The sequence below is a fragment of the Perna viridis genome, chromosome 12 (assembly GCF_037379345.1).
Source record: "Perna viridis isolate PV_CMFRI_1.1 ecotype Kerala chromosome 12, ASM3737934v1, whole genome shotgun sequence".
Lineage (NCBI taxonomy): Eukaryota > Metazoa > Mollusca > Bivalvia > Mytilida > Mytilidae > Perna > Perna viridis.
The window spans coordinates 30,954,025-30,971,707 of NC_142456.1; the positions used below are offsets into that span (position 1 = coordinate 30,954,025).

General features: G+C 35.2%; 1 protein-coding gene across 2 annotated transcripts; it reads right to left on the bottom strand.

Moving 5' to 3' along the window:
- Nucleotides 1–1,252: 1,252 nt before the first annotated feature.
- On the bottom strand, nucleotides 1,253–16,235 carry LOC148602010 (alkaline phosphatase-like). Of its 2 annotated transcripts, none has more exons than XM_088555925.1 (10): nucleotides 16,107–16,235; nucleotides 12,902–13,122; nucleotides 10,975–11,152; nucleotides 9,629–9,798; nucleotides 6,663–6,767; nucleotides 6,041–6,143; nucleotides 4,566–4,706; nucleotides 3,450–3,641; nucleotides 2,865–2,993; nucleotides 1,253–2,404 (listed from the first exon to the last, which is right to left on the bottom strand). In XM_088555925.1, exons 1-10 carry the CDS (start codon nucleotides 16,159–16,161, stop codon nucleotides 2,124–2,126), a joined length of 1,575 nt encoding a protein of 524 aa, XP_088412051.1. In that variant the 5' UTR covers nucleotides 16,162–16,235; the 3' UTR covers nucleotides 1,253–2,123. The 2 variants fall into 2 exon arrangements, with proteins under 2 accessions (XP_088412051.1, XP_088412050.1); XM_088555924.1 differs by lacking the exon at nucleotides 16,107–16,235 and adding an exon at nucleotides 15,494–15,634.
- Between the last annotated feature and the right edge of the window lie 1,448 nt (nucleotides 16,236–17,683).

A 17,683-nucleotide genomic window follows, 5' to 3' on the forward strand; every position in this document is an offset into this window, starting at 1 on the left:
GGACTTAAAAAGTATGATCTGCCCACAAGACATTAGGCAGGAACCATTTGATTTTCTGGGGCGGTGGGGAGGAAGCTATGGATTTTTTTCTGAGACAAACTTTTTTTTACCTTGAGCATGCATAATTTGTAATTTTTCCAGAGACAATCATCATCTATTGAAAACTATCCTTCATTTGTCATTTTACTACTGCATAGCATCTTTCAAATAGACAGCACGTTTTTTTTTGTTTTTTTTTCTGTTTTTTTCTGTTTTGTTTTTTTTTTTTTTTGTTTGTTTGTTTTGTTTTGTTTTTTTGTTTTGTTTTGTTTTGTATTTAAAAAAAACACCAACTTTTTATTGTCCCCAGTGACATGTCAAATTGTTTTTTTTTTTAATTTTCAAGAAGCACTTTTTTTCCAAAAAATCCATAGCCTCCTCCTAACAAGAAAACCAAAGGTTGCTGCCCTACCATGACAAAGCGCTTTCAGAACTGGAGTTTTCGGACTGTTTGTTTATATTAATGGAAGAAAGTTGCCTTTCGTGTCAGAGTTTTCAGAACTTTTCGAAACAAAAAAAAAGGGGTTGGCTTATTAGGTGCTCTACCTCATCAATTTATTCACATGTGTTATCAAACAAATCAATGACTTAATTGTGGGTTGAAGTTTTATGTACGTGAGGCCATTACCGTCTCGTTTTAGACAAAAAAAATATCCCCTTCATATAGTCTTGTCAACTTTGCGATCATCTGTGGTAACATCTCTTCAGCACCCGGGCCTGCATATGGAGTTTTCATATCATAACTCATACGTTATGCCAGAGCTTGCCTCACTTCGCAGACTTTTTGTGTCGCGCTAGACTTCTTGAAATAAGGCTTCTGGAACAGGGTTGAAGTCATCATTACAGAAGTTTTATGGATCGTTACGGTGTATCCATCTGCACCATGAAGACTGATTTGTTTAACGTGTTATAGTTTTCTTTTTCTCTTTCGTCTACCCTGGACTTGATTTTTTTATGAGCAATTCGGCGCGTGTTTCTAGAAAAGCAGAGGACGTTTACCCTACCGGTGCATCTGATCCATGCTCCAAGTTTTCAGTGGAGTTGCTCATTTACTTTTGTTAATTTGTATGTATTATTTTACTTATTATAATTTCTTTGTTGTTTTTGTCTGTTTTCCATGTCAGGTCTTTGTCCCTTTATTACATTCTTTTGATTTCCGCTAGAATCTTCGTTGGTTCCCTTGAATACTTTTTTTACTTATGCACCATAAAGCTTAGAAAATTAAAACTGAATTTATTAAGAATAAACAATGAAAAGAAACACAATTCAAAAATAGATATAGTACAATAAATGCGATAAATTAATGTCTATATGGATTGTGATTTATTCATTTTGGTATAAAAGATGCAGAATACATTTCACATAATATACATATACATGTTAACTGAGGTTATTGCTTCATGTGTCAGCGCCATCTTACGACAAACTGGGAATAAAACACATAAAAATATTTTTACAATAGTAATAAAATTCATCTTCGCGTCTTGAAAGAATGTAACTGGGCAACTCTTCCCTTTTTTTGGTTTTTGATACTGGCGGATAAGTAACACATGGTATTAACAGTTATTTATTTCTTTTTACGCAGTCTTCACTCTTCCAAATTGAATTGTTAAGTAATGGTTAGTTTACAGGGGCGGATCCAGACACTTTGAAAAGAAGAGGTGCTAGCCGGGTTCCTCTGAAAAAAGGGGATGCTAGGACATTATTTTGTATTTTTTTCCCAATTTAACATATGAAAACGACCAATTTTCAAATAAATAAGGAGTCCCCCCCCCCTGGATCCGCGCCTGTTTTATACACAATTAGTTGCACTTGTATGTGCTATACATAATTTTACTATTGTCATCCTGATACGCGATGGTTTTGAAGAAAGCTTAACCGAGCTTCTTACCAGCATATCCTAGTCATTTACAAATATTAATGTAATTGTTATGTTGTACCTATTATTCGCTTAATAAACTAACAGTTGCGTTAATAATCAAAATAATTCCCACTGAAAGATCAGTTCAACCATTATCTAGAGAATGACATCTGTCACTCTATATTTACAGGACTCTCGAAGTTTATTTCAATTATCTATGTGTTTAACCCAGTATCAGCATCAGCAACAACAATAAAACACTAAACCAACTCCGCAGAAAACTGGCAGAACACGTGGGCGCTGGTTCCTTGTATTCGCAATGGGCATCATTTTTATAGTGTCCAACACAAGCTGCGTACTGCATCACGTGAGCCAAGTAATGCTCTTCTTTCACCCCGGTGAGCAAGTGAGACCAGGGTCCGATGGAATAAATTGGAACATCATCTCCTCCGTGTGTTTCGTACTCCAGGGGTACAGCCGCTTGAGGCATATAGTCGAAGGACCCTAAAAATAAATAATTTATAAATATTGAATCTATCAATACATTTAATACGAAATATTGATCTCATTGGTCACTATTTTCATCTTTCAAATGAATGCTTATGTCGACGTTTCTTCTATATAAAAACAGAAGAGCTTATCCTACCGGTGCTCATGGCTTTTGCTTTGTTGTGTCATTTAAGACCTCATACAACGTAATATCTTTGAATTCGATCCGATCCTCCATCTCCAAACAACTTAGAAAATAATCTGCCAGCCATAACTAACCCAAGAATCAGTGCAATTTATACAGTTGCCAAGGCAACCATCTAGGAAATCTTATTTGTAAGACATTTTTTCTGTAACACACGGGTATTGATTCAAGATATAAACAAATTACACATTATCATAAACAACTAAACGGATTGCTACAAAACTTGATAGAACAGAAGACAAAGTGCTGTAAATAAACAAATATATATACGTGTATCAACATTGGTCAGATTGGGTCTTTTGCCCGAGGTATAATTTACACCAGGCCCGTTACCATATACCAGAGTAGTGTAAGGCATCCCATCTAATGGTGGTTCATAGTCTGTCGGATTGGCTAATCCTGTAAAGATAAATAACAAAATAAATTAATTTGCATTTTGTGTTCAAGAATATTTCAGTTATTCACTCTTATCCAAAGTTCTGTAGCCAAAACCACACATGATTTTACTGCATGCATTTTTTTGGTTTTATTTTAGTTCATAGGGTTGAAATTGTATTTTGTCTTTTTCAAACTCATGTTAATCAACTGCAATCATCCAAAAATACAAAATTAGACAATAACAAAGAAAGATTTAAACTTTCTCTTTTATGTTATATTATGCAAACAGTTGACCACCTGTAGATCTCATCATGCTGAACACTTTTACCCTCATATATTAATTCACTTAAATTTCCATTCACATCCACCATTTGACTTCACCGTTAATTTCAAACATTTTATTGTGACACATGGATAAGAGTTTTTTTATGAATATAGTAAAACACAACAACAGGCGAATAAGAAAAAGTCTACTACCCAATATATCGTTCCCTCTGTAATTATATCCCGCCATCATAAAGGCATGGGAGTGATCTGCTGTCACGATAAACAATGTCTCATCCTGATTGGTCAGTTCCAATGCTTTGATCACCGCCTTCTCCATTTCTACCGTTTCCGATAAGGCTTTAGCTGCCAGTGTATCGTGATGGGCGATATCGATGTTGCTTCCTGGGGAGACAAAACATATATGCATGACAACTTGAAAAGAAGTCCTGCTTCGTTTCATAGTCGTAGCATCGGTGCATATCTACCGCTTTTCAGTTACTTTGATCCCAGTACCCATAAGACACCATTCACCGGATCTAAAAAGAGCTTCGATGTTCATTGCAACAAGTAATACCTCTATGCTTAAAATTATGCCGTGGTGTTACATGTGTTAGGAAATGTGAAAGAGAATGAGGTTACGAAGATTAATTATAAATATGGAAAACGATTGAACATGACTACACATGTAAAGTTAAAACACGAAAATTAAGAGGGGCAAATTTGCGTCATCAATGACAAAAAAACCATACAAAACTTAAGGAAAGCTCACATAAGAGTGAACACGGCTGCGAAACCCTGCTCTGATTACAAGGATAAACAAGGAGCATTAAGTAGCACTCCAACTAAGATTCATGCAAAATGTGATTCATGGGTGAAATGCCTACATAATTTTATTTTTGATATTATATTTGAATTTCCATAGTAAACAGAAATTAACTTTCGGGTTTTCATATATCCCGTGTTCTTAGGAGATAAAAATGATATAGAATGCACTTATATTTCAAAATTAAGGGAGATAACTCGGTAAATGATACTCAAATACAATAGAATCTATTAGATTTTCAATGTTGATTATCTCCTAAGAGCAGACAGATTGGAATGAATGATTACACATTTCACAATATAGACCCGTAAAACAACTTAATTACAAAAATACAAATATGTAGCCTTTTTGGAGTGCAACACATTTTACAGATTTTGCATGATTCTTACAAAAACTACTACTTAATAGGGAAACCGTTCGCTAAACTAAAAATTCAAACTCGCACGAAATTACATTGTACTCATTTTGTTTTTATTCACAAAACACAATGGCAACTAGCTTACCTTCTACCAAAAGAAAGAAACCCTTGTTGTTTCTTCTAAGAATTTTGATGGCTTTATCGACCATTTCACCAATACTTGGTTCGCCATTTGCAGACTTGTCTCTCTCTACTTCATACTGCATATGACTGTCTTCAAACATGCCTGTTCATAATAATATTAAATGAAATAAAAATCGTAGTGTGAATAAAACACTATCTAAAAACACAAACGAGGCCTAGACACGTGACATAGGGATAAGGTAACAAGGTAATGGGTCTTTGTTCCATATTTTCAACATCGACTATCCGGGTGCATCAAAGCCACAACCTTACTTTTGAACTAAAAAGAAAGAGTAATCAAGAGAACCAAGTTTAAAGCGGTAATCAAACGAATGCAATCCAGGGACAAAGACCAGACATGGAAAACAGACATACACAACAAAGAACATAAAGTAAATAAAATCATACATACAAAGTAACAAAAGCAAATGAGCAATTCGGACTCCACTAAAAACTGGGAGCATGGACCAGGTGCACCGGTAGGGTAAGCGTCCTCTGCTTTTCTAGTAACACCCCCCAAAATACTCATAAAAAGTCAAGTCCGCGGTAGACAAACGAGGAAAGGAAAACTATGACCCGTTGAATAAATCAGTTTTCATGGTGCTGATGGATACACCATAACGATCCACGAGTTCACGATGACGGCCATAAAACTTCTGTAGTGATGAAAAAATCAAACCAACAAATGAACCAACAAAATCAATACGAACATATTCCATTCCTTGAATTGTCTTTTTGATTATACTGAATGCACGAAACCATAATCTTACTATCTTATAAAAGGAAAACAATCGTACAAACCATGCACAACGAGCAAATAATCCTTAAGCTAGCTGTTTGACTTTTTTTCAACTAGTACTCAGACCAACGGACAGACGCGGTGACTAGGAACTATCGCAAGCCAAAGTGGACAAAAATTATTTTTTGTAATATTAGAAAATGAATTTTTAATATTATAAAATCATTTTTTTTAATATTTGAAAATATTTTCATTTTGTAATATTACAAATTCCTGATTTAGTAATATTATAAAACATCACACATTTCGTAATTTTACAAATTGAATTTGTAATATTAGAAAATGAATTTTTAATATTAGAAACTCAGTCACATTTTCTAATATCAAAAAATCGCAACTGAATACGACAAATCCATTTTCTAATATTAGAAAATCGTTTTTTAATATTTGAAATTCAATTGAATTTTTAATATTAAAAAAGTGTTTTGTGATATTAGAAATCTAATTTGTAATATTAGAAAATGAATTTGTAATATTAGAAAATGAATTTGTAATATTAAAAAAAACATTTTTTAATATTAGAAAATGCCCATTTTTGTCCATTTTGGCTTGCCATAAGGAACAGTAAACTCGTGCAACGGCTGGGTAAACACAAACGTAACGAACCATATAATAATGGAAACTAATTAAGGACCAACCCAGCAAATAGTCCGTTGTCAATGGGTTAACAGCATCAAATTGCCCTTTGTTCCAAACGTAATTATGACTTCGCCCTTTTTCTGTTTGTTTTGTCTTCCACTCCTGCGAAAAAAATCTGCATTCACACCTTCCGTAAGAAAGCAACAAATAATAAAAGCGGTTTGACCACAGGTGGTGCTACTTGGTTATCAATATTTTTTTAAGTTTCGTAATGTACAGCAAATTATGAAAATAAACACCGGGAAGTAGTCGTGTTCGGTCACATCAAAATACAAAAAAGCAAAGGCTTCGTTTACTCGACAAAGTCCAAAATGACTTGCTAATGCTATAATCTATCCATATACATGTATGTGTGTATATTTTCGGTTACGCATGATTTTGTCGCCCAAGCAAGACGCAAAAGGGTAGTCAAGGACATGTAAAATCCAGATTATCAGGCATAATTAAATCTTCTGATTCACACAATGATTAAGTCAATATTTTGTTGTTGAAAATTTGTATTCGAGAGAGTAATTAAGGGAACCAAGGTTACAGTGGTAATCAAAAGAATGTAATCCAGGGACAAAGACCATGATGACGGCCATAAAACTTCTGAGTAAAGCATAAGTAACTTGAACATACTGTAATGAGATTTCGTCCATCTCGTCGTCTGCCTGTTTTGGCTGGGTATTCTGGGTCGGCTGTTGTGTTTGGAAGGAAGTTACGTCTGCCTCCACCTAACGCAACCTTATAAAAAAGGAAAATTATTACTCGTAAATAAAATTTCACACAAACAAAAAATCAAAACAATGCAATTCCAAGTCTTCTCTATATGCTTGAAAGAGTAATCAAGGGAACCGAGGTTATAGCGGTAATCAAAAGAATGTAATCCAGGGACAAAAGACCAGACATGGAAAACAGACATACACAACGAAGAACATAAAGTAACTAAAATCACACTTACAAAGTAACAAAAGCAAATGAGCAATTCGGACTCCACTAAAAACTGGGAGCATGGACCAGGTGCACCGGTAGGGTAAGCGTCCTCTGCTTTTCTAGAAACACCCGCCGAGTTGTCCATAAAAAGTCAAGTCCGCGGTAGACAAACGAGGAAAGGAAAACTATGGCCCATTGAATAAATTAGTTTTCATGGTGCAGATGGATACACCATAACGACCCGCAAGTTCATGATGACGGTCATAAAACTTCTGTAGTGATGACTTCCATATTGTAGCAACATCTTGTTCCAGAAGCCTATTTGTTAGAGTTCTAGCGCGATACAAAAAGTCAGCGTAGTTTTGGCAAGCTGTGGCATTACGTATGAGTTGTGATATGATCACTCCATACGCAGGTGCTGAAGGGATGTTGCCACAGAAGAAAGGAAAGTTGACAATTCTGAATGAAAAGTCATCCCGTTTGTCGTAAAGATTGGTCAATAGTTTCCCTTTACCATCGATTTCTAAGTGTAGGTCATGATATGAGGCTGACTTCACAGTGTCTGTAGTATCCTTTATCTCAAGTTCTTTGGGGTAGATGCGATGCATCAAATCCCCGAAACTAGGATCGTTTAAAGATAATACGTCATCTATATAGCGGAAACTGAGATTAAAGGATCTAGCCAAACGATATTCTTTCTTTCGGATCAGATCAGCCATAAAGTCAGCCTCATAAGAGTAAAGGAATAGGTCAGCAAGTAAAGGAGCACAATTTGTTCCCATTGAAATGCCGACCGTTTGTTGAAAAACACGTCCACCACAATGGGCAAATATGTTGTCGATTAAAAATTCCAGCATTTTGTAAACATCTTCCTCTGTATATTTGGAAGAGGATTCGGAATTATTTCTTACAAAGTATAAGGAATCTCTACCAAGATCTATATATTTGTATCTAGGTGTACCATCTTTTTGGAAAAACAACGATGTATAATGTTTTTAAGTCGGGATTGTGACTGAGTATTGGGAATAGAAGTATACAGTGTTGAAAAATTATACGTTTTAATGCTATTATATTAAGATAATAGTCTTGAACTGAATGTCTCCAAAAGACCTTTCGAATTTTTCAGGATCCACATTGAATTAATACCACTACGGGAGTAACAAGTGTTGTAGTAGGATTGCATACCCTCTTTGACAGTTGTGAGTATAGAAGTTAAAAGTTTTGAAAGAGGTTTGGTGGTACATTTTGCAGATCCAGCTATGAAACGTTGTTTGTATGGATTCTTGTGGAGTTTAGGAATCCAGTACATAGACAATAAATCACTATCATCGTCTTTGGTAGAGAGACCAAAAGAGGATAGCACAGATTTATGGTTTTCCACAATCTCTTCTTTGGAGAGTGTGGTAGCAGTGTAGGTCTTATCACTGCTATTATTTTCTACGTCTACCTCTGATAATAAACATTGGATGTAAAACGTTTTGCAGACAAAAACAATGTTGTTTTGGGCTTTGTCGGCTGGTACGACAACATATTTGTCATGTATAGTAGACAATGTTTTTGCTACATCAGGGTCTTTGAAAACTGATGTAGCCTTGGCCTACTTAAAACTTTCATTCATTTCAAAATTACGGCCCTCACGGCCTTTAACCACTCTGACAGAGAATCAATGTGTTCTTGTTCTTGTTTTATCCATTTTCTTGCACAGTTCTCAACGGCATCCATAAGAACTTCAAAGTTATAATTCCAATTTATGGTGCGTGGTTCACGGAGAAAGGATATTACACAGAGATTCGTTTTCGATGGTGGTTAAATCTTCCGTAACGACGTGACCAGAAGGACCATATTTGAATGGAGAGCTTTTGCAAGAACAGTCAGGTGGTTTAGCCTTGAAGTCCTCAATCTCGAGGTTCTGCATTAGCCTTTTATAATTGAAAATTTTGGATGCAATGGGTGAAGTATAGGAATATGAAATAATTGGTATGGATTTGTCTTTGAAATATGGGGTAATTTTGTTGGAAACGTTTTTGTGATGGAGGATGTTAGCCAAATTAATTGCATCTATACCTTTGTTGACAAACGGTAGTGGAAGAAATGATCGTTTTTCTTCATCTTGACTTTTCAAACAAACTGGTTTAAAGAGTCTGTGGAAACCAATATCCAAAATGATGGCAGCAAGTCTGTATAATGATGAGGTGGGGTCAGAAGCAGGAGTGTCAAGACTTGTTTTGTAAAGGGAGTGTAGTAGAGCGAGAGGTATAGAATGAAGTTTGGTTCTAATGAGATGAAGTCCAAGATGTTTTCGTATGAAAGGAGACCATCTATGGAGACATCATGTAACTTAAGTGACGTATAGTGGCGATGGCCATGACTCCTTTCCCGTCTTGGATTTTTGTCAAATAAATTCATCACATTTATGCTATTGTTATATTGGCTTGAAAGGTTTCATATACTTTTGATGTTGTCATTGCATCCGTACTACTTGAGTTTTAACTTCATTGCATTCTGTTTGCTTATATGATGTGTTGCTACGAAAATGCTTTTATGACAAGAAAAAGTGATTTGATTTAAATTATTTGGTTATTTCTCTCCTGTGATTAAAGTAGATACTTGTATTTCCTGTTTAAAAATGACAGGCTCTTAAGGCTTGCCACTAACATGAAAGTATCCATTACCTGTATATTAGGGTTGTCATAGACAAACTGATAGGCTATGTCTTTGCAGGCCTTGGAATCGTCCGGTATATTTTCGTCCGACTCCCACTTCCGGTAAGATGTGTGCGCATAGGTTGCTGCAGGGGTTGCATGTGTCACTCTGGCTGTGGACACAAATCCCCCAGAACGCCCTACCAATAAAGTGAAATATCAGAATAGTTATTTACAATTTAATGAACTCTGTGCACGAACCGACTGCACATGCATAGTAACCCGCTATATATATATAGAAGGGTGTGAAAAATTCCCAACGATGATAGAACTGTCAAATTTGCGAAGCAAATGTTTGGTCGTTCCCTCCGCGGGACTCGAACTCGTACCGATGTGACATCTATGGCAACACCGCCTGCACAAAGTCCAGCGCCATAGACCACTCGACCAGCTAGGCTATATAAAAATATAGCTTTCGCTGACCGGGTCATTCCTCCTCGTAGGATTAATCTAGGGCTGTAACTTAGTACACGATGTATGGTAGTACGGGACAGTTCATTTTAGATGTTATTATGTAGGATAGAGGATCAAATTAATGATGCATGTCACAACAAATCAATATTATACAAACGTCTCAGAATGTGACGACTCTATTCGCTACACTGCTCCATCGTTCGAGTTCGAGTCCCGCGGAGGGAACGACCAAAAATTAGCTTCGCAAATTTGACAGTTCTAACATCGTTGGGAATTTTTCAGACCTTTCTATAAGTCTAAAGGATTGTACAACGATACCGATAAAGATGCTATAAAAGACACTATAATTAAGTATATAATGGGCAAAATTTTCAGTCAACAAATGACCTTCTTCAGTGCATTAAATAAACTGAGTGTGTAGGAAAGTAAATGGTCTGTGAACACAACTCACTACCTAATCAGATGAATACCTGTGACGTATAAAATTTTACCGACAGTAACAAAGATCTTGAAAATTGTGCTATAGACACACGTTGTGTGTTGATCTTGAATACTGAATATATATATATTAAAGATCAAAATGATTGACAATTAATGAAGCGTTTCTTCCTTTTAAGAGTGATATTGACTGTACAAAAAATTTTAGTTAATGAAAGGCTTACATATTTAAACGCAAGTCAAATATTTTACTTCAGTGAACATCCATTTTCACATTAATTCATGCCGAATTCAATGCATAGAGCGGATTTTAAAGTGAACCATTAAAGTCACAAAAAGTAGTGCTATTTGAAGTTATCGTTGAGTACTTTAAAAATCTCTCCACCAGACGAGCCTGTCTTAAAACGGGGAAAATATTTAAGAAAATGGCCAGGGTGTTAATCAGGATCGTATTCTGTACATACCATCTGCCAGAAAATGATCCATGATTGAGGTCAGCTTCCTTTCTGGGGACTCCGCGGCACAATCTAATTTAGATACTTCATCATTATAGCCAAGAGTGTTGAAGTTGGCCTTGGCTCCAGACATAATAGCTGTTGCCGCCTGGGATGAATCTGGAATCTGTCTGTCACTTCCGTATGTCTACAAGATTACATACACATTTGTCTTAACGGCAGAGAAGTTTGTATGCCGAATATAAATTCTTTTGTTCTACTCCGGGCCTTACCTCCCAGAAGTAGATATCCCGCATGATCATCGACTATCCCGCAAATAAGACAAAATGGTATGTGTTATCATACTGAATTAAAGTCCCTTCCAAAAGCCCATAAAATGAATTCTTTAATAAAGTATTAGGTAGACTAGACATTTCGATGCTGCAAATGCAGGTTAAACGTGCAGTAGAAAAAAAAACTAATTCATTAAAGAAAATTGCCATGCATTGCAGATTAACCATTTAGATCTTTGACAAATTTCTGCGAAATAACCAACAAGGGGCAGTTTACGCTTCATAATATGCGAATCGGTTTGTGAACAAGCGTAAACTGTCTCTAAGTTGGTTATGCAATATTTTATTAAAGAACCCGCAACATAGCTGTAAATGTTGTAGCGGTCGTGCAAAGAGAGGATTTGGTAATCTAACCATTCATTAACTTAACTAAACTCTAAAAAATCAAAGCCGTTCAACCATTCAAACAATGACAAAAATTCACGTCCATTCGTACATGTAATGGTCAGCTGATTTAAAGTGCATCTAGTTGCATCATATGGAGGTATTTTGGAGGGGTCATAGGGTTATTTTTACCCCATTATCATTAGTAGATTATGATCTGGCTGAACCTCCCGTACCTATCCATAGAATAAGGCATAAAATATAGCCGTTACACGCCGATGTTTGCAATGTATTCATCTCAAGTGCGTTTCTTTAACCAAGAGAAAACAGACAGCCGAATCTCGACGTTTTTAATGAAAACAGAATTTTATTGGACATTGTTTTACGATTTTCGCCGTACCTTAACTTGACATTTGTTTCTTTGTAATTAACTTTGGTCACCCAATTATTCTTCAGTCCCCTGTCTGTTTATCAATAAGCTGGAAAACCGCCCCAAGCAAATTTGTCAATATAGCTATTACCGCTAAATTATGTAATACCTCAAAATTCGGAATATTTTAAGTGTTTTATGATCCTCTGTCAAAATATATAGAACAGGATTTTGCTAGTTGTCCTTGACTTCCAAACTGGACTTATGTATTTTTACCAGATGTAAATAAAGTTGTATATGGTGTACCGGGACTTAGTTATAACTGCATCTCATGTCGTAAGCTGTTAATTATATTCAATATACTATATGCATAAAGACTGTGTAACCCGCCAATATAAAGGGTTATATTTCCGTAAAACCAAAATGCCAAATACCAGATGACCAATCAATTATAAACCTCTTCCTGACACTCGTACCTACTCCAAACAAATGGTTGATACGTCATTAAGATACATAAACAATTTAAAATAGATTCCGTTCTTCTCTGACCATCAAAGATAATTTTGCAATTTGGTATTATTCAGTTTCAGATTAAAAGATGTACAAGTATCTATATGTAGTCTGAAGCTACATGAGCTATACTTCAACGTCTATCTTCCTGACACCAGTCGAACTTTTGAAACTCTAGATATAATAAAAGGAGATTTTGATGTTTTGGGAGTTCAAAAATATCATACCAATTGTATTTCTTATCTTTGTTTTAACCAAAACTAATTGTTTTTTTATGTGTCTTTCTTCAGATTCTTAAATTGATTAAAAAATAATAAACGATTTACGCGATTTGATTTTAGTTCAAAATCGTGATATTCGTCTTAGCTTCGGTATACTAGTAGATGACTAGAAAGCCTACCTTTGACAAGGCTACATTAGGAAATTCCTCGAACCTAAGGACAGTTTCTTCCCCAGTTTGATTCGCCAATTGGCCCTTGTAGATCCTGGCAGATGTAATAGTTGGTAAGCTCATGCCATCCCCGATGAATAAGATGATATTTTTCGCAACTTTGGTATTTTGTTTGACCTTGAGTTGATCTTCCAGGCTTTGTCTTGCTTGGTTTACCCATGATGCTGTGTCTAAATATATATTTTTTTTAAAATAAGGATGGTTGTTTGAATTAGATATTTATATAAGCACAATATATAACCATTTAACTTTTTTATGAAATCTGAGAACATACATTTTTTTTTTGTTACGTCCAATCCGTCCATCACACCAGATTTTTGGGGGTTTCATTTAGGAAGAACGGCAATACACCGTGTAAAGTGAACTACAATTTATTGCAGTGCAATCTGCCTATATCAGAACCTTTTTGGACTGTCAAAAGTGTCCGATTAAAACAAGTGATCGGTTTATCCAGGTTCAAAATACATTTAACCAAATATGAAAATACTTCCTTCAGTCTGGTTTGTACAGATTTTCAGTTTGTACAGGTTTCCGGTTTGTACAGATTTTCGGTTTGTATAGGTTTCCGGTTTATACATGGTTTGGTATTAACAGGCTTTACCGAACTACAAGGAAAACATTGTACAGAGAAGAATTCACATATCCTCTAACTTGATATGGTAATTTGTGATATTAGGTTTACTGGATTAGATTTTTCGTCATGACTATGGCGTTCAAATAAAAGAATTACAGTCGACAACAGTTTAGTTAGAAGTCTAGATTATATATATTGACACAGTTTTCCCTAATTAAATTCTTTTTCACACTATTGAACGTCTCGAGCCTGTGTCCCATCCCTCCCCTCCCTTATCCCTTCTATGTTCTTTCTGTTGGATTTTTAATCTATAATTGAAGCTTGCAGCTAGTTTAAACTGAAGCATACACAACAGGGTCGGATCCAGACACTTTGAAAAGAAGGGTTACTAGCCGAGGCTCCTCAAAAAAGGGTGGTGCTATGATTAATTGCCATTTTTTGTCAATTTTACACATGGAAATGACAAATCTTCCTAATAACAAAGGAGTGCCTACCCCCTACATCTCCCCTGGATCCGCCGCTGCACAATAATGCACACTGTAAACACCTTCAACTTTCCAATCGAACAAGATGTTGCACGCGAAATCGTGCTTAGAATACCCCTACTCAGTTTTTGTTTTATAGTAAACAGGAAGTATAGGCAAGCAAGAAACCTTGAAAATCATGCAATTTAAGCAATTAATACCACATATCTAGGCATTTCCTCTAATAGGAGCTGAAAAATCGTTTACAGAATAAAATGTAACTGACTGACAGACGGACGGACGGACAATGTGATTGCAATAAGGTAAGGTAAGTAATAAACTACACTTTGTAGAGTTTAGATTACTCGTATTGATAATAAATTCAATGTCACTTGAACAAGACGCGTTAAAGCGTAAAGGTTGAAACTCCTGCATCGTTGAATTTCATAGTATGCTGACCACAGGTTATTAGTATGAGCAATCGCCCAATGATCAAGGTGACCCAATGTGTGATGTTTGGGGTATCGATCTAATAATACTAGGTATGCTACAATGACGAACATAAAGTGGTGGGCAGGGAGTTGGCAATCCCCTTTTATTGGCAAATTTGTCATTTTCATGTGTCAAATTGGGAATAGATCCAGACACTTTGAAAAGAATCGTGTGTCAGTCCAGGTTCCCTAGAAAAAGGGGGTGCTAGAACATTATTTGCCATTTTTTTGTCAATTTAACACATGAAAATAACAAATGAAAAGAAAATAGTCTATATATTTTGTACCTAACGGAGCCAAACTGGCCTTTTTTTAAATACTTTAAATGATATCAAGGAAAATGAAATGTGACTAGAAAAGGAAATATTCAAATCACAAATATATTCAGAGCACAAACCTTCACATCCCCCTTTTTAACAGAAATATTGCAAATTCTTAAATATTGATTCAAACATTTCCACTGACATCTTCTAGTAACCTTTGACATTAACCAATCATGAACTATGAAAATTATTTCAAGTGTGACCTGAAGGCAATTACTAACATAAGCTGTCATCTTAAATTAAATATTCATTCAGCATGCTTTTATCAACGGCGTTTATTGCATATAAAACAGCGATTTTTTTCTATATTTAATTTGTTTTTTATCTTTTGGACAAATTAAGGACACCAAGGTTCTAAATCTTTACATTTAATAAACTCATACCCAGTGTGTGTTCAGAATTTTATTTAATGAGCACGGCTTCTATTTTTTTTTTATTTCTGCAAAAGGCGATCCATATCTTCACTAATTCCCTCTAATTTTTCGTCATGACTATGCGTTCAAATAAAAGAATTACAGTCGACAACAGTTTAGTGGGTTAGACGGTGGCATACGATATAACAAGTAAAAGGTTGTTCTATCAAAACGCCTAACAATAAAGTTTTAAATGTTTTTTTTTTTTTTTTTTTTTTTGCAAACGAATTTATTATGTATATATTTAAAAAGTATTTTAAAACTAATTTTTCTTACCTCCTGTGGCAAGTAAGGACAGATTAAGAAATAAAAGTATACAAAACATCAAGTAGTCCATATTGATAATAAGACTATGTAAATAAACGTTCTCCGCGAATTTTGATATTTCACTGTCAGTAGTTTGCCACTATGAGAAACTGTTTCTGCATACATATAAATGGATACGCCGACCTGTTTTGATGAAAACACAATCAAAGCTTTGTCAAAATGGCTGTTTATATAACGAAAAGTTTTTTTGAAAATACTGAGTACATTTGTTTTCTTATTTAACAGTCTGAAAACTCATTTTGATTGGTCAAATTTCATCGAAGTCCACCAAAGTCAATTAAAGAATAGAACTGAGATATACATGGCCTAAAACACTTCAACGAAGATTTTAATGGAACACTAATCGTGTAAACGCGCCTTAAATTTTTTTGCTCAGATTTCAGATTCTAACAATGATCACATGTATGCTTGTTCGAAAAATAAACTATATAATTATGGTATCGGTATTTGTGACTACTATCATCTGATTTTACATACATAATGTTTTACTCGATCTGCAAACTGTACGAACTGATTTTAAAAAAAAATGAAAGGTGAAAGAGATGACTATTAACATGCCTACCTCCTTTGACCGGAGATAACGTCAGAAATATTATAACCACATAAACAACTTCCATGTTGATAAATGCGTCATGATCCACCCTCCCTTGAATGTACCCGTGAAGTCAACAATGAAAATTGTTCATGCGTGAAATATCGACCGATTTACTACAGTACATATTAGAGATAAGATTGCAAAACACGTTTTATTTGTTGCGGCATTCGTACGTAACAAATCTGTTTTTTTATATTTGTTATATCTTTCACTTGACCTTAAAACTTCATGGTTGCACTCTCATTCATTACAGAAGCGACTTCGATCACTACATTTTTCCTAGATAAAGAAAAAGAATCAAAAGTGTAACTATCATTCTGCAACAGCGGTATCAGTTTCGGATGCTACAATGTGCACTAACATTGAAGAGTAGTTACATGTATGTTCTGTAATGTATGTTAACGCCTTGTGCATGGTATGCTTGACTTCAGGTCACATTTGTACATTTTGATTTATTTAATCAATTGTTTGATTTGTAGCTTCCCTCGATACTTCATGCACATAATTTTTATTTTTCATTAGAAGAGGACGAGCTATAGGTATTTTTATCAGAGGAGAATTAGTTACATGTATACTTGAACTACATAAATTCTTACTAGAGGAGAATCTCGTTAGAGATGAATGAGCTTCATGTTTACTTGAACTACATGTATTCTTATTAGGGGAGGATGAGCTACATGTTTACTTATTAGAGGAAGATGAGCTACATGTTTACTTATTAGAGGAAGATGAGCTACATGTTTACTTATTAGAGGAGGATGGATACACGAGATGAATAAGGTACATATTTACTTACCCACTGTATTATGAATAGAAGAAAATAAGCTTCATGGGATGAATGTGTTACGTGAATACTTGAACTACATGTATTCGTAATAGAGGAGAATGGGCTACATGAGTTGGATGAAGTATATGTATACTTGAAGTACATGTAGTTTTGTCAAAGGAGAATGAGCTGCATGTATTTTATTAGAGGAAAATTAGCTACTTGTTTTTTTATATAAGACAATGAACTCCATGTATGCGAATTAGAAGAAAATGAGCTACTGTACATTGTTATGTATTGGGTTAATTATGGGTCGGTAAATAGTACATGTAATTACCCAGATCAGGATTAAGATTAAAGAATAATCAAGGGAACCAAGATTATAGCGGTAATCAAAGAAATGTAACTCAGGGACAAAGACAAGAAATGGAAAACAGACATATACAACAAAGAACACGAAGTAAATAAAATCATACATACAAAGTAATCAAAGCAAATTAGCAACTCGGACTCCACTAAAAACAGGGAGCATGGACCAGGTGTATCGGTAGGGTAAGCGTTTACTGCTTTTCTAGAAACACCCGCCGACTGCTCAGAAAAAGTCAAATCCGGGGTAGACGAAAGAGGAAAGGAAATTATGACACGTTGAATAAATTAGTTTTAATGGCGCAGATGGATACACCATAACGATCCACGAGTTCATGATGACGTCCATAAAGCTTATGTAGTGATGACTTCAAACTTGTAGCAAGATAACCCTGTTCCAGATGCATATTTG